Here is a 25,879-nt window from a genome sequence, read left to right as displayed (position 1 = left end):
AGGGAATTTCTCTCAGATTATTTATTCTCTCAGTTGTAGATACACAGACTCGCTTAACCACTGTTGCGGAAATGACAAGCGCACGGCAAGATCGGATTAAGAACCTATAATGAGATAATTGTACAGGCCCGTGGGATGCTTGAATCTTCCCAATACAATCACCGAACGGATAGAAGTTGAACAGACACATTCCCAGCCAAGCTGTCTCTTAAGCCTTGACAGCGCAGTTCTATTTATGGTCAGAGTTGCCACCAGTCATGATCCGGAGCGTCCCCTCAACGAGGAGCAGTGGTTAATATTGCAAGTCAGTTGGGGATTGTGGGACGGCCTCATGCTCGTACGTTTGTTATTTTGCCCTCTTGTATTCCTGTGGACGATTCCTGACCATTATTACCTGCATACTGTGGCTCCAAATCCGCGATAGTTGCTTTTACTCGCTCCAATGCCATCGACTACTCGAAAGACGGAATCCGAGTGAACTGTATCTGTCCGGGGGTCATTGAGACGCCGATGACAACCTCCAGTGAGGACATTCGCGAGCGACTGAAACCCGCCGTGGACATTAATCCAGGCCACGAAGTATAAGTCTGAGGACGCCTGCATACCCACCCAGCCATAACGCTAGTTTCCTTTTTTTTTTTTTTTGGCTCTGCCAAGTCTCGATCTTCGGGTGACTGTGTAGATGTTAAGAAAGAGTGTGTTTCAGCCGGGCTCCCATAATCCAATAAAGCAGTAGTTTCACTAGTTGCACGTAGTTGTTCCAGCCGCAATGGCCGTGTCTCATGGTTCTGGTAGCAATCCACCCCGTATCCCAGGGGTATTGCTGAATATAAACAATGAGCGTATTTGCGAACATTAAGAATTTAGTAACTGTCCGGGATGTTCTTTGAATATCAACTTCCGTTCTTAAACCAGTAATATCCTTGGCTCGGCGTAATGTCTGCGTGTCATACTTGAGATGTGTAATTTCAAATTCCCAAGGTCCTCTTTGTCAAGATTAAATTTGATTATCTTGGTAAGCTCATATGCCGCATTTTTCAAAGGGCGTGACTGCATGAGTGGCAAGATTGAGCTGGTATAGGCTGATTAACATGCACAATACAGTAGGGGAAAGGGAGCTACCTATGTCGGAGAATATCTATATACACATACAGCCTGACTGCTGGAGCCACCTATGATCTGCTGATACCTGACAAACGTATTTACCATGTTATACAATGACAGAAAAAGACAGAACGGCGCAGATGGAGTTAGAATCAACATCACGGACAAAAGCTGAAAACACCGATGTGGCCACCCACCTACCATATACTAGCAAACATACGGACGCGAGGTAGCTGATCGGCAAGTGTTGTGATATGATCACGCGAATGTGTTTGCAGGAATGCATGCGTGATTAGAACAAAAATTCTCCAGCCGTCGCCAGGATGCCTGCTAGTTCTGCAGGTTATATATAAAAGGATTCCAGGCCCTAGCTCTAATCACAGTGGACTGGCGTGTCCTGCAATGGGTATAATTCGGCAATACCGATTGCCGGCCTCTGCGGGGTTTTAGGATCTTCCACGTAAGCTACGCTATGAGGGCAAACACAGGACCATCTCAGCTCACACGTACCTCTCGTTGCATCTGCATTTCCCACTGGACACATCAGCCAGCTGTGTATTTGGGCACTTTTTTTACTGGACTGACGTGTCTGCTCCCCGAAACTACAGATCCACCAGTGTCCAGCTGTGCATATACGCCGATATGGGCCTTCGGCATTTGGAGATTGTGCCATAGCTTATCTGGCATGTGGTTTAACACGGTGGTTGATCAAGAATGGGGCGAGCTGTTATTTCCAACTGGATTAGTTGTAGACACGTCTTAGACTCTTGATACAATAACAGGTCGCCTTTTACTCCGCTCTCCATACATTGACGTAAATAGTTTGGACTAACGGATTGCCCAGGTCACAATCCTGAGTCCATGATAGTCGTAAGTCAGCTAGTCTGACTGCCTGTGAGGAAAGGATTCCGAGCAGCGAACTCCGCATCACAAGGGCGGTATGCCATCGAAAACAGCTATAAATATAGCTTAAATGTCTAAGGCAAGGGCAGTAGAGGGAGGCTCTTATTCAGGGACAACATGCCTGGATTGATTGCAGACTATACAGCTCTTGCTTTACTGTATTTTTTACCACATCTCGATCGTCTCTATTCCACGTCTTGAAGATTGTGTTCCACGCTTATCTTGCTCAGGTGTGGCCCCATTCATTTCTCGGCGCAGGTCTGTTGCTAATTCCTTGGGCATAAAACTAAATATGACATTGCCCGATTATCTTCACGGCCCCTTCCGCGGAGGTTATGGACGAATGGTATAGGCTTTCCGTTGAGGACGGAATGGGAATCAAAAGAATCACTCCCCAGTGCTACACCTATAACTGGGATAAGGAATATCCTTACTATTCAATGGAAAATAGGAAAGCGAATGTGCTTAAGGGATTGGTCACTGTGACGCTCCTACATGATAGTGGAAGCCGCGTCCTGAGCCTGTTTTGGATCACAGATCAGGCAGTTAAAGAGATGTTAGCTGCAGGCATGCTTAGTTGCTCTGCCAATTCGATCCTAATGAACCCCAGCTTCTGCAAGCTAAAGCAAAACAATAATACCTCCACAGATCTTGCAGAATACCAACGCCTTGGATGTTTTAACTGGTTTAGTATTAACATAAGGCCTGATCCCCAGTATGCAGTCTTTTTGGTGTAGAGAATTAAATCCCAATTGCAGCGGACCGCAAAAGAACTAAATAGAGTCCTTCGATACTACCAAGGTACCCGCCCATATAAAATACATTTTGCTACAGATTATACAGAGGGCCAGGAAGCATATGTTGACGGTGCGCACCAGGACCACGAAGACGGGAAGAGCTCCGAAGGGATCCTTCTTCTGTATGCAGGATCCCTACCTCATGGATATCTAGGAAGAAGCGGATAGTGGCCCCGGTGAGCACTATTACCAAATAATGCCCATATAATGCTGCAGTCCAGGAAGCCGCATGGATTCAAAAGCTTGCAATCACACTAGTATTGGAAAATAACACACCAAATCCGTGCATATTCACACCGACAGTGACAACGCAATCAAGATCCTCCTCCGGGTGCTTATACGCCTGCAACCAGGTGTTAGACAACGAATTTGTCTTTGTCATGGACCTCTATAGGCAGGAATGTGTCAAATTCAACTATATCAGTGGTAAAAACCAGCACCACGAACATCCCACCAAACCCTGGAGAAGGAGATCTTTATTGAACTACGCAAGAATATGGATGTGATCGAGATCACCGCTTCATGAATGGTCAAAATTACCTCTTTGGGAAATCTCTTAAGTTTCAATACCTCTGGCCAATAGGCTTAGGGGTGTCGAGGCCACCGGGTAACGAATAGGCCTAGCGCCCTTATAAGCGACCTCCCGCACAGTTGAAGCCATCTTCAGGCAAAGCAGTCAAGAATAAGAATGAATCTAATCAATCATCAAATTGCTCTCATCTATGAGCTTCGCCATAATATCAAGGATAGTGTAGGTTTGTTGTTATGTAGTTTCGGCATTCAAATGAAGTTCTTCCAGGATGCTATAACAATAAAAGCACTGCTCATCAGGTCACCTTTGGCTGTCACTCACTCACGTGTACAAATTACAAAACAGCACGTGCCCACACTGATGCATAGTGCCTTCACAAGTGCGATACCCCCTCACCAGGGAAAAAGACTCGTCATTGTAGTTTCTGCTGTTCTGTACCGGGCTGAGTAGGTATTAAAAATTCTTGACTTCTTCTTGGGGAAGGAGGAGGGATTTGGGAAGCTCATCAATGTGTCTTAGGGGCGAGATAGTTGGGATAGGATTAGGGAGTATTGTCATTGTAATTTCACCTCACTGGAGGTTTCTCCCGTAAGGAGTGGTGTTTTATATGCTATCATCTCACAGATGTGAATCTGTAGGATACAATAGTACTGCTAAGTAGTTATTATGGAGTTATCTTTTGTAGTTATTCTACTTTCCCAGTTGGATTAATTTCTGTCAAATAATATGGTCGTTGGTGGACCAGAATCATGTGACTAGATCGGGGTAAACCCCCGGGAACACACAACAAAATAATCATCAAGAATAACCAAAGGAGAATAATCAAGAAGAGCCCAGCCAGCTCAATTCATTCAAATAAGACATTTTACCAATCGTACTTATCGTACTATATTTCCTCTTCGGGACTAGCCGTATATCTGACAATTTCTAATATACTTCGTTGGTATTGTATTCTCCAATACAATGCAATTTTTGGACTGGCAACCCACAGAGCGGGCCAAGGCGGGGCGGAAGTCGCCAGGTTCCCTTGGTTCGACCCGCTGACAATCACATAGGTCAGCATCAACCCACGCACGATGAGTAAAAAACTATCAATTCTGTGCTTCGGCAACTCCCTGACGGCAGGATACTATCATTTCGGACTTGAATACCATCCATACGCATGGAAATTAGAATCACGGCTTAAATCTGCGTTGCCATCCCACACCATCCGGGTAGACGTGGAGGGGCTCCCAGGGGACAAGGTAATCTGTCCCCCGGGGTGCTTCTTGCCTCGACTTCAGCAAATGTGTAAGTATAACTGGCTCAGTTATTTAATTCAGCTTATAGTTGTCAATTGACTGACCAGTGTAGGCGCAAAGACCTCCTATGATTGGGTGATAATCCTTGGTGGGACAAAGTTAGTGCCTCTCTTTCTACTGTAGGGATGGTTTATCGCCCGATACTGATCTGCCCTAGCGATCTTGGATATGGGTATCAATGCTCTAAGATTTTCTCGGCACTGAAAGATGCCTGGGAAGTGGCTCTCAATGCCGGAGCGCATGTCTTGGCCTTGACTGTACCTGAATGTTCTGCTGTAAACAAAAGACTGGACGCGTCTCGAGAGGAGCTGAACTCGAAGATATTAAGCCATTCGTGTGAAAAATTGTAAGACTTCTCTTCTAGTCAAGTTGTTTGTGCTAACTGGTTATCAGTCATGCGTTTGACCTCCACAAGGAGGTGCCCTACCACAGCGCCACAGAGGAGTTGAAGGAGAAGCTATGGGATGACGGTCTTCATATGACTTCGGATGGATATGATTTGGTTGGTAACCTAGTTGGGGATCATTTGTTAGGACTACTTGGTTTGTGCGATGGAGAAATGTAAATACTGAATTACATGGATAACTGGCATGGGCAGGTTTTACAACAATTACCCAGGCCAGTGGATTTTAAGAGTGGCCAACATTGGCCGATTGATAGAATGGTCGGCGACCACGTCTAGCACAGATACCATGCCTTACTTGCTTGTTTCACTTGAATCATACGGTATTAGTAGAGGAACTCTGAGGTAATGTTACATACAATCAGAAAAATGAAGCCAATCAATGCCAGAAAACAAATCATCCCACTGGAGTTTATACGTGTAAGCCAATTCCTCCGGACTTTGGGCCAGTTGGTTGTACTGCAGGGGCTGACTGACGGCCACAGGCATTTGATCTGGCATGGGACCCAATGTGCCCCCACTGTCCATTCCTCTCAGAGTCGACATCACTGCTGGCTGGTCGGACCGATGGGCCATTTGCGTTGTTGTGGTATTTATTACTGGTGCAGAAGGAGCACTAGACACATCACTCATTGGAAGCGGCATTGGTGCCTCTTGTATGTATTGTTGCTGCTGATGCTGTGGTAGTTGCGCACGATACTTAGCCAAAGCCTGCGAGAGTGACTCGTGGAGGTTCGCTGCTGCCCACGAGTGGCTCCTTGCGCCCTCAATGATGCGCAAGCCTTCAGCCACATCGCCGCGACGGATCTCGTCCTGCATCGAGCCTGCTTCATTGATGTAGGCATCCATCAGCAACACAATGCTAGCCAGGAAGACCCGTACAGCATCGCTGATAAGGGCAGTTGTATGAACGCAAAGGGATGCTGGGAGCGCTCGAGCTGTGCCTCTGTGGATGACTTGGCGCGCGGACGTAAGACACTTCTCTCGCGAGAAAGCGTAGGTCGGGTTGTTATTGGGGCCGGATGTGAGACACCTGAGATGCAGCTTGCAGCGCTGGGTGTGGAGGACCGAATTGAGTAGGTAGGCATGGATGAAAATGCCACTTGAAGTGGAGTCAGGATAGCCTTCGTACTGGTCAATGTGGAAGAAAGAAGAGATATCGTGGATCATCCAGGAAGTATGACATCTCGGTCGACTGAGATGGGCAGCTCCATCTGCAACCAGTTGTCAGCAAGGTCCACGTCGTTGGTGTTGCGCGGTTTTATGACCATATGCCTGCGGATTGGCCTGGCTCACACCTTCACCCGGGCCGCTATATCTTGCGGCCAACACCCTGGAGTAATTGTGTTAGAGTGCTTGACCGCCATGGTAGTGGATCCGTTAAGAAGAAGGAAGGGGAAAGGAGAAAAGAAAAAAAAAAGGCAATACCAGTGAGTAGTGACCAGATACCACCATACCCGACGGCCGATCTCGGCTTGGATGGTGTTTGGGATGGCTGCGTTTGATTCATGATCGATGCGATGCAGACCCAGTTCGCGGCTTAATAATAGACCTGTGGATATTAGTGATCGATATCGGAGCGAAACACCTTCCAGATTGCTTAACACGAAGGGCAAAATGACTGTTCCCTGGATGGTCTCCAAGGTAAACGCCGGACCATTCTGCCCACCATCAGAACATCCATCGTCGCCTTGATCCACATTGGTGTTTGCGCACTGGCATGGACCGACGACGAGAACAGAGAGCTCTCACCCTCCACGTCATCATGCCAAGTCCATACTCCTGTCGTGCTGACTACAATGCTGAGAAGCAAGACAAGATGACCCGGCTTGACGGGTCTCCGGTCCCCGAATTGGTCAATTGAAGGGCCCAGGACCCTAATCACGTAGGCTGCCATGGCACCAGCTCGGTTCTCGACCGGGATTATGTCGGCGATAGAGCCGGCACCGAGCGTGGCAGGACAGGAACCTATAATGCCGGCGAGCAGGCGATACACAACGAGCGATCCCAGACTGTTGGCCACAGCACAGTTCACGTTGAAAACAATGAACAAGACCATGCAGGCCTTGTATAGGATGGCTCGCCTGTAAATCTCCGATAGCGGCGCGATAGCAATAGGACCGAACGTACAACCAAGCAGGAAAATAGTGGTCACGAACCCAGCGAGCGATGTGTTGGTAGAGTGGAATTGGGCCATGATGGCTAATGCTCCGACAGAGCTGATGGTTGATTCGATGGGTCTATGCATGATTTAGGTTGCTGTGTGGATTGAAGAAATTTAGCTCTACATACGAAAGAAATGTCATCAACGACACGACTAATACTCGTGAGCTTCTTGGTCCCCGACTAGTTCACCGGATTTTCTGGATCATCGGGCGCTTCAATGTCAACCGCATTGGGATACTTTGGCTTCTCTGGCTCATCAGGCGACTCGTCTGCAGCGGAATCGTGCCCAATATCGGTGCCGAGCCAAGTCGGCGAAGTCCTGTCAAGGAGCTCAGACCTCTCCTTGTCATGACTTATGAGCTGCCAGGCTTTATCATGCGAAATTGGTTGCTTCGTGGAGGTATTGCTGGGTTGGAGGGAGCGGCTGTCGATGTAGCTTCCTTTAACCTAGACGAAACTTGGAGCTCCATTGAGCTCCTTTCCGCACATCAAAACTGGACAAGCACCTGCAGGCATTTTTGTGACTCCTAATATAGGGTCGCAGACGAAAACAATGCCAGGTCGGCGCATGATAGCTCCGCGGGATGCCGTGACAAGACCAGCACATTGCATGTTTGATTGACAGGAACCCGAGCACACAGAGTTCTATGGGAGCTAGGTATATCATCTCCCTCCTCTTTCCTGAGCGCCAAGGAGTACCTCCGTGGACAGCGTATAAGCCTGACTTTTAGACCAGTACGACCAGAATCAAGGAAGAAAAGGGGTCTGCATGCACAGTAAAGTCCGGATGATCCTCTTGCGTTGCATTTTCGACAAAGCAAGGATCCTTAGGGCTCGGCCTCCGTGTTGTGATTGCCCTGGTGCCTGGGCACCCGTTATCTGCGACTCGTTTGATCTGATCAGATTAGGTATTGGACTTCGATTGTACATAATATTTATTCTCCGTACGACGCCGGCCACTGTCAAACCAAGCCACAAATTCCAGCGCGATGCCGTTAGTCAATGTCAAAGTCTTATCAAAGCATTCGGCTTCTTCATTCCCCACCTCAGCCGAGTCGTTATCCGGCATGTGGCCGCGTACGGTCGTAGCTGGGCATCGTGATGTGCCAAGAATATCGTGGTTCTGGGAGGGTTATTCGCAGCTATTCAGCCGGTGAACGGGGAGGCTGGGACACTGCGGACGGGATATTAGCTTCCTCGAGTGTCATTAGCTGTACTCTAATTCACAATCTTATATTTATCAACGGGCCAACTCCGCTCAAAGTGTATAAATAAAGCTCTTATCCCTTGGGCTCTGGTCCCTCTCTCACGGGCCTCTTTGTTGATTATACCTTCTGCAGTGATCATGATGATAGGAACTACAACATCCTATGCTATTGCCGTAAGTAGCATGGTTTTCTTGCTCGCCTTTATTCGGGCCCTGTATTTCTCGCTCCTCTGAAGAGAGTCATTCGTGTGTCGGGCTCAAAATACCTCAATCATACATCAATATTCTTCCGAGCTACAACAGAACCACCTAAAGGCTCTTTCTGTCTTCCCTAACTTTCCATTCCTACGACCCCACCATGGGTCTGTTCTCTTAGACACTTTCCCAGATAGTCATCTAGTGTAGGTGGCTGGTAATGTGTTGTCAATTCTTCGTAGGTAACCACCCTTGGCGGTAGACGTCCATTCTTGCTCCCACTAAGCAAGGATCTTGCTTCGGATAAGCGCTTTTTTCCTTGTAAGCAGAGGGCGGAAGGGGTGCGTTTTGCCTGGCTGTGTAGTATTTTTAGCCAGCCGATCTGCTGCATCGTTCCCTATATTATCACAGTGCCCCGGTAACCATTGCAGGCGGAGCACAATACCCCGTGTATAAACCTCTGCCACTGCATGGAGGATCGCGTGGATAATTTGTTGGCCTGATTTGTTTCCTGGGTTTTGGATTGCCTGTATGGCGGATTTACTGTTATAGAGAATTGACGCTGTTGTTGTTCCCCCGCCTGTTTTAGGGCGGCTATGGGCGATCTTAAGTACCGAGCTGATAGCGCGAAAAATACCTATTAACTCTGCTACATGGGCTGACCATCGGTCCATCGGTCCTACTTAGACCTGTTGCGATTGTATGATCTCGAGATTGTTGTTAAGTGGTATGACAGCAGCTCCCAGGTAACCCTCACGCCCCGAGGCATCTGAGTAAACAATCAGGTCTGATGTGGCCCTGACAGTCTCGGCATGTTCTCTTGCTGTCTCCTGGTCCAACTCGACCTTAATTTCCGTGAAAGATTCGGTTCGCCATGGTAGCAGCGGTATTGGGTCAATCGTCTCCAGCTTGTTAAGTCTTTCTAGGTTCATAGTCTTTAGTGCTTCCGCTAGTGGGAAGCAAGCATGTGACCCAGCATTATTTCTGTATTTCTGGTGGTAGAGTGTGAAGTCTTGTAATAGTGTTCTGGACTCGTTGGCGCAAATAGAGTTGTATGGGGAGGACGTGTGCTTCCACCTCTAGAGTTATAGTAGCCACTATCTTAAATGCTGACAGGATGCGAATCAATAAGGTCCTCTAGGTTGTGTTCAGCTGTTGGAGGTGGGTTTTGTCCCGGAGTGGATTGTGCCAGACTGTCGATGCATAGTCCACGGCCGGCGTGAGCTTCCCTTTCCCGGCTCTGTCCAGGAACTGATTCCAATATAATGCTTTGGCTTTCTAAATTATTCAAGTTCATGCGCGTCGTTTTTGCTGCATCTCCTAAAAAAGGGACGCTAAGCGTGCGTGCTCTCGCCCGAGCTCTGCACAGCTCTTTTACCACTTCCGGCGTAATTGGTTAAACTCGGTTTGTTGGATTTTGAGATCTGGCGTGAACCAGCGCTTGGAATATGGTGTTGGTCGTAGGTTAGGGGTGTGTTTGTCCACTGCTGCTGCAGTTGCTTCCATGAACGTTTCCACTACCTTGTCTAGCGCCGGTCTGGTTTTCACCTCTTTTCACGCTTGCTAAATATTTTGAAGGTAGCAACAAAGGTATGCAGCCTATGGGATTAAGTACAATGGGTTGGATTTAATATTAAATGCGGTTTCGCATACCAACTGCACAAGAAAACATGATGTTGTTCAATCCACACTCTCAGATCCGGCCGTAAAAGCGGCCCAGCTCTGGAACTAATGTAGCCCAATCATCAATCCAACTAATCAATACCCGTACCATTCAGCTAATAGCTAGTTCAAATTATACCCCTCCAATACCATGTTCCATCATACAGTTCAAAGCATATTCATAACCATGGCGCCAATAATGCCAAACCCCATCATATGACCAACGCGCGACGTAAGCTCGGAAGCATGGCTTACTGCATTGCCAGAGGAGCCAGAGGAACCAGAGGAACCAGAGGAACCAGAGGAACCAGAGGAACCAGAGGAACCAGAGGAACCAGAGGAACCAGAGGAACCAGAGGAACCAGAGGAACCAGAGGAGCCAGAGGAACCAGAGGAGCCAGAGGAACCAGAGGAGCCAGAGGAACCAGAGGAGCCAGAGGAAGTAGAGGAACCTGAATCACTATCTGTGGGACAGTAGGCTTGGGGATCGTTGGGATTATAGCAATGAACCCCATCGGAACACTCTACTGAGCCAGGACCAAAGCAACTCTGGCAGGTTGCCCCGACCTTATAACAGGAATCTTCAGTGCTGCCATCAGTGCTGCCAGAAGAGCTAGAGGAGCCAGAGGAGCCAGAGGAGCCAGAGCCGCTATTTGTAGGACAGTAGGTTTGGGAGTCGTTGGGATTATAACAATGCACCCCATCGGAACACTTTACTAAGCCAGGACCAAAGCAACTCTCGCAGGTTGCCCCGACCTCATAACAGGAGTCTGTAGTGCTCCCATCAGTGCCGCCAGAACTCTGGCGGGTTATCAGGTGAGGTACTTTGCGCACATGAGTTGACCTTAACCTGATGTTGCTATTCCCTGCATCCCAACCACTCAGATTCGGGGCAGCGGAGGTCAAAAAAGCGGAGATGAGTAGGATAGCAGGAGAGATGCTTCGCCACATTTTTATTGTTGGCAACGGGTCTGGCGTGAGGGTTGATAGCGAGTAGCTCTTCTGCTGACAGGAACACTTCTACAAGGAATAGAGAGTGTACAACTGAAAAGAATAAGAACGAGAGGTTGTATACATGTCCGATCCCGTGCAAAGCCAGGGGATTTAAACTGGAGGGTGTCACAAACTGGTCAGCTCACCACCCCAAAAAATGAGGAGAATCACGCTAATGAAGAAGGGATGATCGTTCCCTCAGCCTTGCCAAACTCTTGCCTTGTGCATGGTTGGCCGAAACTCAAATACGAATGTGCGAGTTTTGCCCGGCCAAACGGATTTGGGTTTGGGTGTGTGACCAAAGGGACTCATCATCCAGGTAAATGCTAAGCAGTTTGAAGGATGATTTGATGGGGTAATATCAGCAACGAGGAACTCACCGTTGCAAAATCGGCCATATGTTGTCCTTTCTCTGTATGCCGAGCTCAACCAGCGGGCACGAATGGGGTCATATTAATCCTCGTATTAGGCCACATTGCAGGGGTATTCCCCTTCGCCAGGTTAGTCAATAACAAATCAAAAGAGGACCATGCGTTAGTGCTTTTGTCGATCCTTCTATCCCTCCTATTGCAGCCCGCACGAATGTACTCTCAGACATGCTCATCTCGAGTGTTCATTGAACGCTAAAATACTCACCCATCCCAAAGCCAGACTGCCTTCTTTTCTATGTCCCGCGACGTCCGAACCATGCCGAACTCTGGCGTCAGTTATTCTTCGAAATAGTGGGACTGGCGCAGGAGCCGCCGCGTGGGAGTTTATCAAGCTATTCTGTGAGCAATAGATCAGAGCATCCAGAAGGATAGCAGCCGCCATCAACACTTTACTCTTCACTACGGCACGAAATGTATCCTGTCCATTTGCATCATGGATGTGCATATACAATGACCAGTCTGCATTCCTCATAGATACGGGTCTTCTGGATTCTCATGAGCATGACGTTGGATTCAGTCGTGGGATGGCTCCACGGTCGAAATAACAGGTACACATACAAGAAGTAGCGTCTTCTCTGCTCCAAATAAGCGGAAATAACAACCGAGCAGCGCTGTATTGAAAGTCACCTCACTAGCGATTCTACCCCAGTCTGCGCGGTCAAAGTCCTTCTTCGCCTTTACGGTAGGCTTACGCTGGGCTCTTAGGTTCCATTCCGAATACGTGGAACGGCGATCTGATCCGTAGTTGTCGTGGTAGAGATGGCACTTGATAAGTCGATCTGGCCGGTTTGTTAATATCTAGTCGATGGTGGAGTTCCTCCCTGGGTTGCTAAGAGAACAGAAGGTTGCCGCTCCTCGGGGAAGGTATCTGTGTAGGCCATTTGCCTGGAAGAAATTAATTAATTCGCTTGCATCCTTAATAAACTGCGGCTGAATATGATTGCCACCCCAGGTCGGGTGGTAGCAGTTAAAGTCTCCCGCGAGGACAACGCTCGTTGATCTATAATCGTCCCGGAGAGCAGTGGTTATTGTGTTCTGGATTGCTGTAAGTGCTAATTCCGCCGACATCTCGTTGGGGGTATATAATGGAACGGGTGGGAGATAAACTGAAAAGAGAAGTATCTAAGAGTCTATCGTCCTCGTCCAGATTTTAATTGCGGTTAAGTCTGGGTGGTCGCAGGGGATCCGCCAATGTAAGGAGGTCGAGATTCTCCGATTAACATAGACCAGGCTACGAAACCGAACTGCGTCATAAAATTTCTCCATTGGTTCCTGCAGGGCTGCATTCCTTGCCTGGGATATTCCATGGGCTGGTCTATGATAGCTTTATTACACCCTTTTTTTATCACTGTCTTGTTTTTTGTCGCTGAGTATGTCGTGGCCCTTATACCCTCGAGATGCTACGTCTGATTCTCATAGCTTTGCAGGTGCTGCCACGGGTTATTATCCTTCCGCATAGGTTCGCAACTTGTGGAAGAATCGAGGAGTGGCAGGCACGTTCAGCTTCCAACTTAGCAAGCATTGGGTGATGGATATATACATAGCTGGTGGGATGCACAAACAAAACGTTGGACAAGAAGGCTTGGTACTTCGTTCTTCATACAGGGGCTGATTCAGGAAAATTACCATTCAGGCACCAAAAACCCATAGGCTCTTGAAGAGCCATGTTAAAAGTATTTATGTGGTATATCTGTATTGACAGGGAGTCACTTAGGTGATATTTGTATGAGGAAAGCTGCTGTGTAAAAGGGATGTATTAGTTGTTGACTTAAGACTGCTTATCCAAGAGACAAAGCAACCTCACTGAACAGAATGGAACATGAGGGGGATTTAAAATTAGAATGAATACACCCACTGAAAGACTGAGTATGAGACTCGCCAAAACGTATTTAGTTGGGAACGTGCATTCACCACAGGAAATATTTGCCATCAAGAACTTTTCTAAGCCATTTTCCACCTCAGTCTTTCGATATATCCCTCGAAAAATCCTCTAACCCAAACCTTTATCATTATATCTCTTGATATTGAAAAAGTCTAACAAGTGACAATAAACCAGCGCAGAAGACGAAGAAGCCCAGGCAATAAACCAGAAACCCCTTTCTAGACAGGATGCCATTTATTGAAAGCAGCCAGTCCTACGGCAAGAGACTGTGGCATGAAGAGAAGACCAGAAGTATGGAGAGAGAGACCATCTGGAGATGAGCCTGTTTCTTGCCACAAAACGGACCATTGGTAGAGATGAGAGTCAGAAAGCGCTTGAAAACATGTGAAAGATCCGAAGCTGATAGGCTGCTATTATTCTATTCTTACAGGGGTAGGGGCAGCAATGATCCATCAGAAATTCTGTGAAGAAGCAAGTCCTACCTAGGTCTCGTTGTTCAGATACTCAAACTCCCACACGTAGGTGTCTGTAGTGATACCGTAGATTTCCGCACTCCTACCGGGCTTTTTACGAGCCTGAGTCTGGGATGTTAGACTGACATTATTTATAGCTTTCTGGTCTAGTGCCGAGGGGTGGATGGCCAGCAGGAGATCATCAATCAAGTCTCCAAGATCATGGACCAAGCAGTCATTCTCAACAGTACAGCAGATAGCGGACACTCGGAGGGCGGTGCGGACAGGTTGATGGGATGCAAGGTGTCTGATCAGATTGAAGAGGAGAGCGAGCAGGACAATGCAAGTGACAGTGACCAAGACGAGGCCGTGACCGAACCCATCCAACGTCAATCCTCCGGCTTGTTGAAATACGATCTCATGTAAAGAACGATATAAAATCTCACTAGTCGAAGGCCTATCCGGGTTAAGCGGATCTGGAAGGCATTTTCAGCACCAATCTGCTATTCATTCAGAATCACAATCAGGATTAAGACTCCATTGGATGCATCAAAGCCAAGATGCGCCACAAAAACTAGAAAGTAACATGTCCATCAAATTCTGCTACTATACCCATCATCCCTAGATATAGGCATTGGCTAAATTCAATGTATAGCTATTACATGGCTTGTTCACCAGATCAAATCCGATATGCATCGGATTATCCCATCAACCTTTAACGGAAGTCTAAAGCCCCTTTCATTCTCACAACACAAACATGTCGACAAGCAAAGACCGAAATAAATAGGTCTCTTGAGATTAAATTAACTCAGGAGTACAGGTTTAACAGTTATGGCTCGCTTTAGTGGCAAAAAAGTAAGCGCCTCGCTGTCTTCGCAGGCAGCTGGCAGAAGGTGAGGATAGAGAAGTTAGGGAAATTATCGATACCTTTATCCATATTCAGTACTAATCCCCGGGCGCATTGTGCTAGATGCTGTTGTGTTTGGCTATTCCATATAATAGATGTTAACAAAGCAGCTAAAGATAATTATTGATAATGAAATTATCTAGCAAGAGGGATCAGAAAAGAAACAGGCAGGTAAATCCTTGCCCTAACCATTATACCCATTCAGCTCGCCAATTGCCTCAACAGATTTCTATTGAGAAGGGAAATTTGGTCACGCGCAAATCATACCCTCACTGGGAGAAGTCACATCTTCACTGGAAACGAACAATATTCCACACGTCCCCCAACCACGGTGGGAACTACACCCTACTTGCACAGCGTTGAGGAGGGAGCACCAGGGGGTGAGTGGCAGGCAGCGCTGATAACGAGGCTGGTAGTCTGTTGCTGAGCCCGATTCTGGAACCACATGGATGCCAATCGAGGGCTTTCCAACAGTTGAAGAGTTGAATACGCTTTTAAGTATAAATACAGTGTTGGTATTTACATATTAGTTATTTAAATAACGTTTCAGCCGGAAAGACGGTACATCTCTATACTTGTATCATACACCTGGTGCTAGCTCCGATTATCGGCAGTTTTCGCTGACCTACTAGGATAGCACTAGTTCCACCTAAGTTGCATATTTTACACCTATAATATTATTTGGTTAGAGATTCGGAAACTGGTACGAAAAGAACCATAAATAAAGGAGAGCTGGCGTAGTCTTGAATGTATCAGTATTGATCCCTCGGAGTATATTGAATTATAGCCCAGGAGGCCTCTGCTCGGAGTTTCAATGGTCCACCCAACTCATAGACATATATCTGAAGCTGAGATATATGATCACAAGTAAGCTGCATTTCCACCTAACTATGGCTTACAACAGTGGAAGTATATAATCAACCCACGATGGATGCCTATCAATCTGTTGGTAATGGGAAATTCCGACAATCGGCATTAAAGGTCACGTGTACCACGTGCCTACCCTTACTATAAATGACGTCGAGAGTGAAGATTGAAGATTCGGTCTATCTACATGCGATCTCAAATCAACATGTTCAATTGTGTGAATAGACTCCATTTTTGACATGTCGATGCGATACCTCTTTACTCCGCAAAGCCTCTCCCGGGTGCAGCCATCTTCAATCCACAGAAACCTTTCTTCAGGAAGAGTCATGGCCCAAAAAGACTGGAGCGCCACCCAGTATTTGAAGTTCGAGGATGAGAGGACACTACCAGCGCGCGACCTTCTCGCTCGAGTTCCCCTGCAGACTCCCAAGAAGATAGTGGATCTGGGCTGTGGACCAGGGAACTCTACTGCGGTCTTGGCTGATCGATATCCTCACGCTCATCTCATGGGAATGGATTCCTCTCCCGATATGATCCAGAAAGCAAAGTCCTCTCTCCCAGAAATTGAATTCAGCGTCGATGACCTGAGATCATACTCTCCCCCTCCATCGGTTGACCTGTTCTTTTCCAATGCGGTCCTCCAATGGCTCAAGAGAGATGAACGCATGGAAGTCGTCAAGAAGTTGATGGAAACCCAGCCCTCTGGTGGAGTGTTTGCTTTCCAGGTCCCAGATAATCTCACGGAGCCGTCACATGTGGCAATGACGGAAGTTGCCGCGCAAGGCCCCTGGGCGACCAACCTTGCTAGTGTCAGCAGGGATGTCTTTCAAACGCCGCAGGAGATCTATGATCAGCTGAAGCCGATATCGTCGGAAGTCAATGTCTTCAGACTCGAGTACTACCACTCTCTTGAGAACCATGAAGCTATAATGCAGTGGGTTGCGGGTACTGGACTCAGGCCTTACGTTGATCCATTGTCAGCGGAGGAGAAAGAAGAATTTAGAAAAGAATATCTCAAAAGATTGGAAAACGTGTATCCGAGGTCGATTGATGGACGAGTTTTGTTACGCTATCCTCGTCTGTTTGTAGTGGTGGTTAAAAAATAATGCTTTGATCCTCTGATTTTCTGTATATCGCAACTTTATGTCCGTATTATTCAAGCAAAAGCAACTGGACCGGTTCATACATAATATAAGCTAACTCACGGGCCGTAGATATGGATATTTTAATGTCACGAACTGTACCACTACTTTGTCAGACATAGTTACAGAAATCAGAGCCGAGCACAAGGCAACCAAATTTTCTATATAGTTAGTATGCGTCCAAAAATAGGCTCGGTTACCAACAAAATGACCCTCTACGGCCTTCTATTGGCTCTGCACGTCTCATAATCACCACACTGATTGTACTTCTTCTGTTGCTTATCATGTTGGCGCCCTTGCAATTTTAGTAAATCCAATATCATCCTAAGGAAGATTGTATGTATGTTTAGCTGTCATTCCGTCCCACCTAGGGTATACAACCTGAAGTATTGCGAAACTAACTACATTGTGCTATCCAGAATGCATCTCCTCGCCTCTATTATCGCCGCTTTCGCTATCAACCTTTTCCATGCAGCACCTAGCCCATACTATCTCGACCCTGAGGCCCCTGCTGGGGGATGCTGGATATCGGTACTAGATCCAGTGACCAAGTATTCCTCCGGTCGTATCCACGTGGACGGAACAAAGTCCTGCTACGTGATTTTGAACGATTACTTGGGATGCAATGACATTTCCAAACCCTTTGGCATATACAATGAAACATCGGGGTACTGCGATTCTCATGGTATGTTCTTCTGCAGCAACCCAAGCATCAACTCCTGGATATCTAATCTGAGACAATCCAGATGGATCCGAACCGATGATAACTCCTATCTGTGGTGGCTTCGTCTGGCTCTTTGGCAAGACCCATGAATCGGCCCCCGTGCCGCCACTCAACTGGAGACATCGTGATATAGCCGCCGGGGATCTATGGTTTAAGAATTCCGAGACGTATGTAAACGAACAGCCGTTTAAATTGGGCAAGACAGGATGCACAACCTATGCTCGCTTTGCAGGTGATAAGTTCGACAGGTTCGATCAGGTGTGTGGATTGGTAGAGTCGCCCAAGAAAACGAATAGCTGGTGAGGATTGTATTTGGAATCTTCTAACCTCAGCACTGCTAAGATATTATGGGGTTTTGCGTTTTGTACTTGCACTTATTATGGGATTCTGAATTATCTCGTATACTGTCAACTTCTTTCATTGAAAGTTGACTGTATTGAAGCAGTATATTGTCGTGGTCTGTCCCTACCTCTACATCTTTCGAATTGCAAATACTCGTTAAAACTGCAGGTTGGAGAAAGAGCACAAGATCATGTAGTATATAGCCCTCACAGGATATATCATGTCTTCATCTCTAAGGGTCCTCAAAGCTACATATATCTCTATTATGTGAGGGAAAGTCTGTAGCAATCATTCTAAGCAGTAGAGGGATACGTGAGAAGAGAAAAATAAAGAATCTTCTATCCTCATCTTTCTATAATTAGCTAAAAATGCAAGATATTAGAAGTTTTAATCAGTAATAGTAGATTAATAATTTATAATTATTTTTAAAGCAGTAACTTACATAGAAAGAAGTGATATTTAGATAGTTATATTATATCAGACTGCTCTCTACTTATGCTGCATACGTATAGAATCTATAAAATTGGCTATAGACATGTCTAATTCTACTTACCTTTAAACCTAGAAAATAGGTTGTGCTCCATATAATTTATTCACTTTACTATGCCTATGTAGTGACTGGAGCATATCCGCATATACCAAGAGAAAAGAATAGGCTAAAAAAGCTTATCAATAGCACTTTAGCCCTTAGCAGATTTGCTCATTGGGATAACCCAAGGCACTATCTCCGGACAAAACAGAAAGCACCTCTGGAGCCAGAGGATGGTGGCTACCGTTCCTCTGATACTAAAACTCTTCGCGTTTTCATTTCCTACCATATTCCATGTCGCAACTGGTGTCCTTGTGCTTGCCACGGAAAACAAAAAGTAAATGCCACAATTTCCGCAATCGTGAAGAGTCTTCTCAGCAAGATGTTTGTCGGCTACCCAGAACTGCGTGTTCTTGGTCCTCCATGCGACTTCAGAGGGTGTACGGAAACAAAACCTCGCTGTGGCCATGGAATATTGGTTTCCGCGATGGTTTGTCAAGGAATTTGAGGATGACTTTTAAGTATCTGCCCAGCACCGGACCCCAGTTTCAGTTGTCAACAACACGTAGGGTGCCATATACCGCTGAGTCAATCACATTTCGCCACGCAGGGAAATATCGATGGTCTCAAATGCCTCTTCAGCTAAGGATCAGGGTCTTTGCTGTAATATTGGGAGGGGAGACGGTGATTGGGTCGAAGAGCAAAGCTTCCCACTGGTGCATCGAATCATATTCGGGTTGTCTTCCAAGCCACTTATCCATGAACTGGAGAACCCAAACGCCATTACACCACGGACGCCCAGGGATGAACGACCCTCGATTGGGCAACTGTTGGTACCCAACTCGACGATATGCATCTCCTCCTTTCATATGGTGGAGAACCCAATTACGTCAATATTTCAAGAGGATGACGGTGCTGCATGCAGTTGGCTGCCATAGCATACCCTGTCTGCCCCTCGTTCTCCAAGCCGGTAGTAAGTAATCCAAACCCGACTTCGCCCAGGGGTACCTATCGTTTTAGCCCCTTGATGGCTGATGGGTTTTCTGGTATCCCGGGCCTACTAGAAGCTCTTCTTAAATTCAGTGCCAACCCTAATGCATGCAATCCAGAAGGATTGACCTCGTTGCATGTGGTCACCCGAACCAAAAATATTGACTGTGCAATCCTGTTACTGAAGTTCAGTGGTGGGACGCCCTTGACGACAATCACTCATAGCAATCATGCGGTGGTTCAGCTTCTTATTAATCGCTATCACAAAATATTACATGTCACATGCAACAGGTATGTTCTGTTAAAAGTCGATTAGCGTCACGAAGAAACAACCATGAACATCATTCGTAGAGAGGAATGCTGAACAACATCTTTCCAGGTCGCCAGCTGCTCCCAATCATTGCACAATATGCCTATATTGAAACCATATACATTCTCGCCTCGTCCCAGCCCCTCAAACTCCCCTACAACTTGAGAGTAGAAAGCATCGCTTCCAATAGAGATGTCTTACAACAGTATCGAGACTACACCGAGGAACTGTCAGACGCGTTTGAGGAGCTGATCACTACTGCGCAGGCCGAGACAATGGAGGCAGGGTCTATAGACAGTCTCGTCGAGTCTGGTTTGTTCATTTCCACCAGGTCATCGTTCCATTCCGACCTCACCAACGCCATCAGAGCTAACTTCTCTTGGAGCTGGCTCGCCAACACTGTGGCGGGGGGCATTGGCATGGCTCTATCCCGTATGTCAAGTGATGGCAAGATGATGATCGTATGAGCGCCAGGCCTACAGTAGTACTAATAGTCTAAACCAGTCTATAGTAAATACTGCTGGGAACCTCGCCATTCAAGAAACGTACCCCACCTCGGCCTGGTAGCTGTGCCCTGATGTGCTCCTAATGTGCTGATTAGTATTCTGCTAGCGTACTTCATAAACTCTCTCCATTAGCGTACAGAATTATTCTATTATTATAATATACCTGATCTCGACACCACGACGCCTCGCGTCTTCATTGCTCGCCACGATGGGCTATCCCTTAGACACTAAGAATTCAGTTTGATCTAATCTAATCTCATCTAAGGCGAAATCGAATGGACCAAAAATGGTCGCTACGCCGGATCCACCGAGCTGGAACTCACTCCCAACGGCGTGACCCAAGTCAAGGGCACAAAAACCCAGCTCGTGGGTCCCAGGAAACTCATCGATCCCGCCCGCATCGCACGCAGCAGACCTTCCAGCATCTGTTCAGTGCGAATACTCAGGTATGTCTAGATCTGTATCTGTATCTTTAGATAAGGAAGTCACGCTCACGGAGGATATTACCAAGTGGGATTATGGTGATAATGAAGGATGCCCCCGGGGGTACATGAAATCCGGGCGCGTCGGAAAGAGAAGGGGCTAGATCAGGAGAGGGAATGGAATATTTGGAGGGATGGATGTGAGGGTGGAAAGTATGTTCCGTCTGGAGTGTATTGTTATGGTCGAGGGGTACTGATGTGTTTAGATCTATGCAGCAGGTGACTGAACAGTTTGATAGACTGATCGGGCAGATTCGCGAGATTCAACGACCGTATATGAATGGCGAGAAGCCAGTCGATATCGTGTTGGTATGGATTGTCCTGTTTCTGATGTATCACTGGGTAGGTTGCACATGGTCTTATTCTGCGCGCGTTTGTGAAAATATGGCTTAACTGTCCCTTGACACCCCGTTGCCGATGATGCTGTCGCCAGGGGCGATTGGGATTCTGAGGTATGTGCTTGTTCGGCATACCATTCTAATCAAACATTGAATAGCTCTAGTTATCGGAATCATGATATTAATGAGCCTGGGATTTTTATCGGGATGGCACTGCCGTCGTAGGAATAGGCATCGTATCTACTTTGCTCGTTGGTAATTATATGGAATAATAGACGGAATATATTATGTCTTGCTCCCCTATCTCTACATATCTAACTTGGATGCACAAGAATAGCATATTATACAGTTCAGTCACGATCAACCGGACAGATCAACATAAGAATACAAACGGAACATACAATCACTCCGAGTCATCCGACGGAAGACTCCGGCCGTTGATAGCCAACAGTTCAACATTACTACCAAATAAGCATATAACAAGGATCGAAAGGCAAAGCGCAACTTACAAGACAAGAGTCGAATTTCCAGGGATAAAGGGCGGTGCCCCCCTTGAGTCACGTTAGCACCGCTCATTCTACAGGAATCAAGCATACTTTTCACCGTATCCGTAGTGTCTAGCATCGATGTCAGAATAAACACAATAAAGGGAAAGGGGAACCTACGGCCCGAAAGTAAGTAGAGCCTTTTCTCCAAGACTCATCCCCAGGATTCCAACTTCCCATCCTTCGAGCAATCAGTATCGAATCCAATGGGGTTCGGTTCTTATGCATGCACCTTTGATCACTTTGCCCATGCCAATCTGGAATGTAAATGGGTATCCTCTTTTGATACTACTGTCGAACCTAGTAAATAGAATTAGTATTTCATAGACATACAATACAGGGACATTCTATTCTCGCGTCAGACAAACCGTCGTCCTCGATTCCACGACCGCGTCGGATCATACAAATACCCGTGATAGTGCACGGTCACCATGTCGCCAGGCTTGGGGTAATCCACCCCATTGCCAGGACGGATGATGTCCTTGATGAAGTCTATGATTCCCATCGTATTGTAGCGCGCATGGGGTGTTGTGCTGTGTCTGGAGAGCCGGCTGACAGTGCCTCAGGCAAGTTCCCACCTCGTGTGGATGTTATCACGTGATAGGGTCAATATTGTCACGTGGGTAGTTTATTAACCTGATACAGCTAGCGCCAGTGATGTGCTTCTAACTTATTTAGGACTGGTCTCTAGCACTACATCGTACTAGCGCCGCCTTCTTAGAGGCGCCACCGTCTCTGGAACCTCAGTCCTGGCCGAACTGTGTCCTGCCACCGTCAAGTATTGTCCCTACACAACTATAAATATTTCCCTAACTACTATTTAAATACTAAGAAGGCGGAGAGCAAGAAGAGTAGAGAGTCTGACCGACTGCCTACTCGAAACACAGTGTTACAGAGACCTACTTCATAAAGTCGCGGCCTCAGGCTGTATTGTACTGGCCGAATATGGAAGGGAATCCAAAATAGGAAGGCGACTCGCGCACTCGCTACACAGTCAACTTACCTTCCACCATAGACTTCATCACTACCATACTGTATCTCGTTGCTTTGTGGCTACAGTTAGACTAGAGTATCCGGCGATTTTGACTCCATCATTGCAGCGCGCAGCTATGATCATATCCTGCAGGCAATGGATCAACCTATCGTGTACCGTCCCCCCAGATCGGGATTACTAAATGAGCTCTCTTTCGACGAATATGCATTATGTTTGTATCTCTCAGCTTTAATAAATGAAAGATGAGTAATGAAAGGAAAGAAAATGACCATGTTCGATAAGCTCACACGTCCAGCAACTCGCCCAGGCCAAAGTCAATGTGACCGTCAAGCTCATGGCTGATTGTTGGCTACCATTCGCCAGCTACAGCTGACAGCGAAAACTCCAATCTAGGCAACCTCTCGATTGAACTCCCAGGTTGGTTTCATACAGTATCCGGTTGGACCGGAAGTCACCGTCGCAGATCCTGCAGAATATCTGCATTCGAATCGCCATCGACAGACAGTTTCTGCATGCTGTTGTCAATCATGGACCCGTTACAGCTGCAGAGATGGCCCAACGGACAGATCCTGATGAACTGTTGATCGGTAAAGATCCCATATGACATTAATATCAATGCTGATCTCTAGTAGTTCGTGTGATGCGTGTCTTGACAGAGATTGGTATCGTAGAAGAGACGGCGCATCAAGCGTACACCACCAACGAAGCCACTCGGTTTGAGGTCTTTCCAAGCTCTGTTGCGGTAGTGAAACATCAGTCAGTTCCTTCTCCATACTCTTGTTCTAAACCAACACTAAGAATTATAGTTTCGACTTAGATTTCCGCGTGGTATTCCATCCTCCCTGACCACGAGTTAACTAACTAATATGATCAGGGCGCACAATTAGTCGACTGTCTCCGCATCCTGGAGCGCATCAAATCTCCTTCTTCCGGCACGTGTATGGCTGCGACCAGATGCTCGGTATGTTGGAAGTCAACCTTGGGCGGAAGGGGACCTTCTACTAGTACATGGCAGCCCGACGACTGGTTCATCAGCCGCAGTTGTTTGAGATCTACCCGCCGGCGGAAATGCTGCGCAACATTCCATCCGCGGATGCGGTGCTGCTTGTTGACGTTGAAGGGGGTCTCGGCCAGGAGATGGTACGATCTACATAGCGACATCCTGAAATCCAGGGTTTGATTGTGTTACAGGATCTGCCGCTGGCCTTGAATCGCATCGAGAAAGTGCCAGAGGGGATCGAGCTGATAGCATGATTTTTTACACTGCAGCCGATCAAAGGCATGAAGTTGGGCTATGGTCATCCAGAGCTATGCTTACATACCACAAGAGCAAGGGTATATTTCTTACGCCAAGTCATACATGACTGGTCGGATGCGAAGAGCATGCAGATCCTGTCCCATGTCGCAGAAGCCATGGATGCGGACTACTCGACATTGTTGACCGACAATTATGTTCTTCCGGACACCGGGGCGGAGTTGCGCGTGGCCGAAATGGATATTGTAATGTGGATGCACACGGTAGGCCTGGAAAGAACGGTGATACAGTGGAAGAGCCTGTTAGATGCTGCAGGGCTGGAACTAGTGAAAATTTGGAATTCAGACCAGGGGAACCAGTCAGTTGTGGAAGTGCGCAAGAGGAAACGAAATAAGACATACTTTCCCTCTTGCAGGTTAGGCAGCGGGTAAACGTGCGATATCCTGTTTACATCATTATGGAAGTGTCAAATCAGATGCGAACATCTAGGCGATGCAAAATTGACAATTCATCCTCTTGCGGGGTATAGAAAGCCATCAACCTGCGTCTCTAGTCCTCCACAATGCCCCACCATGGACTCTTTCAAGAGGATCGATCAACTCACAGTCAGATTCGCCGGGGTCAGGGACACCGCAGCCCGAATTCTCAACAAGGCCATAGTAGCAGTGGATTCCTACGGCGACCGAGCCATCTACGGCGCCTGCGCGGTGGGCATCGCCAGCGCCATTCACACTGCCGCCACGTACCAAGTTGTGCGGGGAGCCGGACAACTTCGACAGATCGCCGACCATCTCGAGGGCATCAATCTCGTGCTACCAAGGGATCACGTTCTGGATGCGCTCCCTGCATTTGCTGACTTTGTTTACCAAATGCTGCGAAATCTGATCGGCAGCTCGTCGCCTCGCGTCTGGTACTTCGTGTATCATCCCGACACGGGCTGGACCCATCATTTTGCTGGCCAGATTCGGCACCAAGGGTCGCTGGGGAAGCGCTTCATCGGCGTGTTCCAGGATCTCGACGCAGCGGTCATCTTCATGCGAGCGATGAGACAGATTCACGCGGTCGATCCGCACATGAAGGGGGATTTGCCACATTTCAAGCTCCTAATCCCGGCGTATTATCCCATCGTGATCACATCTCCGCTTCGCTTTCCCGAGGAGATTCAGCCGTTCAGTCTGTATTGTGATACCCACGACGGACAGCCGCTAGTCTGGCTGAATCTGCCAGGAGTGGACAACGGGGCCCATGAGAATCTCGGACTGTATCGACCTCCGCAAAGTCTCCTCACCAAACGTGCGTGGCAGTCATGTTGAATGAGTTGAGCTTGTGAAGAGCTGATCATTGACAGTCTTTGGCACGAAGAAAGCCGACCCCCCTCGAACATTAGGGATATGGAAGGAACAGGATGAGCCTGAAAAGTCCGATAGACACTTGCACGGCGAGGTTCGAAGTGACTGTGAGACGAATGGGGAATTCGACGAAGAAAGCGGCGAGAAGACCGATGAGGATTGGGAGGATCCTCCACCATATGAGGAGCATTCATACTCAACCCATAGAAAGCCGCATCACAATATGATCGAGGTCGAGCTCGATCGAGTCTCGACCGCTACGTCGGCTACATCCACGAACTATGATTATAATCGAAGATCACACCATCATTCTCACCGACGCCGATCTCACAGCACGGCCTGGAGTGCTACCACGCAGGACAAAGGGCATCAGAAAAGACACAGACGGCGCACTAAGCCGTAGCTTTCCTTTCCATGCGTCATATGACTCTGATATCGCTAATACTACTAATAATAATAGTAGCAAAACTGGCGATGAGAACTGCGTCATTATTCTCCTGACTAGGTTGAGTTCCATCCCCGAAAATCCTTAGAAAGTCAATTCTAGACTAAGGTATCCACCAGTTGAGCT

At 47.3% G+C, this 25,879-nt stretch overlaps 10 protein-coding genes across 10 annotated transcripts; 6 read left to right on the top strand and 4 right to left on the bottom strand.

Annotated features, from left to right (window-relative positions):
- Positions 1–235: 235 nt before the first annotated feature.
- Positions 236–585, top strand: ATNIH1004_007048 (uncharacterized protein; the record flags this gene model as incomplete). The annotated part of the gene is made up of 2 exons (XM_033571675.1): positions 236–341; positions 425–585. 2 exons carry the CDS (start codon positions 236–238, stop codon positions 583–585), a joined length of 267 nt encoding a protein of 88 aa, XP_033424990.1.
- Positions 586–4,412: 3,827 nt separating this feature from the next.
- ATNIH1004_007047 (SGNH/GDSL hydrolase family protein) lies at positions 4,413–5,202 on the top strand (the record flags this gene model as incomplete). Its single annotated transcript, XM_033571674.1, has 4 exons — positions 4,413–4,626; positions 4,690–4,735; positions 4,795–4,983; positions 5,031–5,202. 4 exons carry the CDS (start codon positions 4,413–4,415, stop codon positions 5,200–5,202), a joined length of 621 nt encoding a protein of 206 aa, XP_033424989.1.
- A 189-nt stretch (positions 5,203–5,391) lies between these two features.
- On the bottom strand, positions 5,392–7,237 carry ATNIH1004_007046 (MFS transporter; the record flags this gene model as incomplete). Its single annotated transcript, XM_033571673.1, has 5 exons — positions 5,392–6,254; positions 6,339–6,373; positions 6,469–6,592; positions 6,793–7,124; positions 7,200–7,237. The coding sequence occupies 5 exons, from the start codon at positions 7,235–7,237 to the stop codon at positions 5,392–5,394; spliced, it is 1,392 nt and encodes a 463-aa protein (XP_033424988.1).
- A 149-nt stretch (positions 7,238–7,386) lies between these two features.
- On the bottom strand, positions 7,387–8,275 carry ATNIH1004_007045 (uncharacterized protein; the record flags this gene model as incomplete). The annotated part of the gene is made up of 2 exons (XM_033571672.1): positions 7,387–7,653; positions 8,135–8,275. 2 exons carry the CDS (start codon positions 8,273–8,275, stop codon positions 7,387–7,389), a joined length of 408 nt encoding a protein of 135 aa, XP_033424987.1.
- Positions 8,276–14,058: 5,783 nt separating this feature from the next.
- ATNIH1004_007044 (uncharacterized protein) lies at positions 14,059–15,382 on the bottom strand (the record flags this gene model as incomplete). The annotated part of the gene is made up of 3 exons (XM_033571671.1): positions 14,059–14,504; positions 15,203–15,228; positions 15,285–15,382. 3 exons carry the CDS (start codon positions 15,380–15,382, stop codon positions 14,059–14,061), a joined length of 570 nt encoding a protein of 189 aa, XP_033424986.1.
- Positions 15,383–16,128: 746 nt separating this feature from the next.
- Positions 16,129–17,971, top strand: ATNIH1004_007043 (uncharacterized protein; the record flags this gene model as incomplete). The annotated part of the gene is made up of 3 exons (XM_033571670.1): positions 16,129–16,736; positions 17,364–17,629; positions 17,691–17,971. The coding sequence occupies 3 exons, from the start codon at positions 16,129–16,131 to the stop codon at positions 17,969–17,971; spliced, it is 1,155 nt and encodes a 384-aa protein (XP_033424985.1).
- A 1,788-nt stretch (positions 17,972–19,759) lies between these two features.
- On the top strand, positions 19,760–21,248 carry ATNIH1004_007042 (uncharacterized protein; the record flags this gene model as incomplete). The annotated part of the gene is made up of 6 exons (XM_033571669.1): positions 19,760–19,820; positions 19,909–20,271; positions 20,611–20,791; positions 20,879–20,980; positions 21,034–21,136; positions 21,174–21,248. 6 exons carry the CDS (start codon positions 19,760–19,762, stop codon positions 21,246–21,248), a joined length of 885 nt encoding a protein of 294 aa, XP_033424984.1.
- A 320-nt stretch (positions 21,249–21,568) lies between these two features.
- On the bottom strand, positions 21,569–22,215 carry ATNIH1004_007041 (FKBP-type peptidyl-prolyl cis-trans isomerase; the record flags this gene model as incomplete). The annotated part of the gene is made up of 6 exons (XM_033571668.1): positions 21,569–21,626; positions 21,675–21,716; positions 21,762–21,782; positions 21,831–21,891; positions 21,943–22,010; positions 22,079–22,215. 6 exons carry the CDS (start codon positions 22,213–22,215, stop codon positions 21,569–21,571), a joined length of 387 nt encoding a protein of 128 aa, XP_033424983.1.
- Positions 22,216–23,254: 1,039 nt separating this feature from the next.
- Positions 23,255–23,958, top strand: ATNIH1004_007040 (uncharacterized protein; the record flags this gene model as incomplete). Its single annotated transcript, XM_033571667.1, has 6 exons — positions 23,255–23,291; positions 23,337–23,460; positions 23,511–23,532; positions 23,579–23,665; positions 23,710–23,844; positions 23,896–23,958. 6 exons carry the CDS (start codon positions 23,255–23,257, stop codon positions 23,956–23,958), a joined length of 468 nt encoding a protein of 155 aa, XP_033424982.1.
- Positions 23,959–24,531: 573 nt separating this feature from the next.
- On the top strand, positions 24,532–25,841 carry ATNIH1004_007039 (uncharacterized protein; the record flags this gene model as incomplete). Its single annotated transcript, XM_033571666.1, has 3 exons — positions 24,532–25,252; positions 25,308–25,707; positions 25,769–25,841. 3 exons carry the CDS (start codon positions 24,532–24,534, stop codon positions 25,839–25,841), a joined length of 1,194 nt encoding a protein of 397 aa, XP_033424981.1.
- Between the last annotated feature and the right edge of the window lie 38 nt (positions 25,842–25,879).

The sequence above is a fragment of the Aspergillus tanneri genome (assembly GCF_003426965.1).
Source record: "Aspergillus tanneri strain NIH1004 chromosome Unknown AapTan_7_pilon_pilon_pilon, whole genome shotgun sequence".
Taxonomy (NCBI): domain Eukaryota; kingdom Fungi; phylum Ascomycota; class Eurotiomycetes; order Eurotiales; family Aspergillaceae; genus Aspergillus; species Aspergillus tanneri.
The sequence above is the reverse complement of the archived record's forward strand: the minus strand, read 5'-3'. Positions and strand labels throughout refer to the sequence as shown.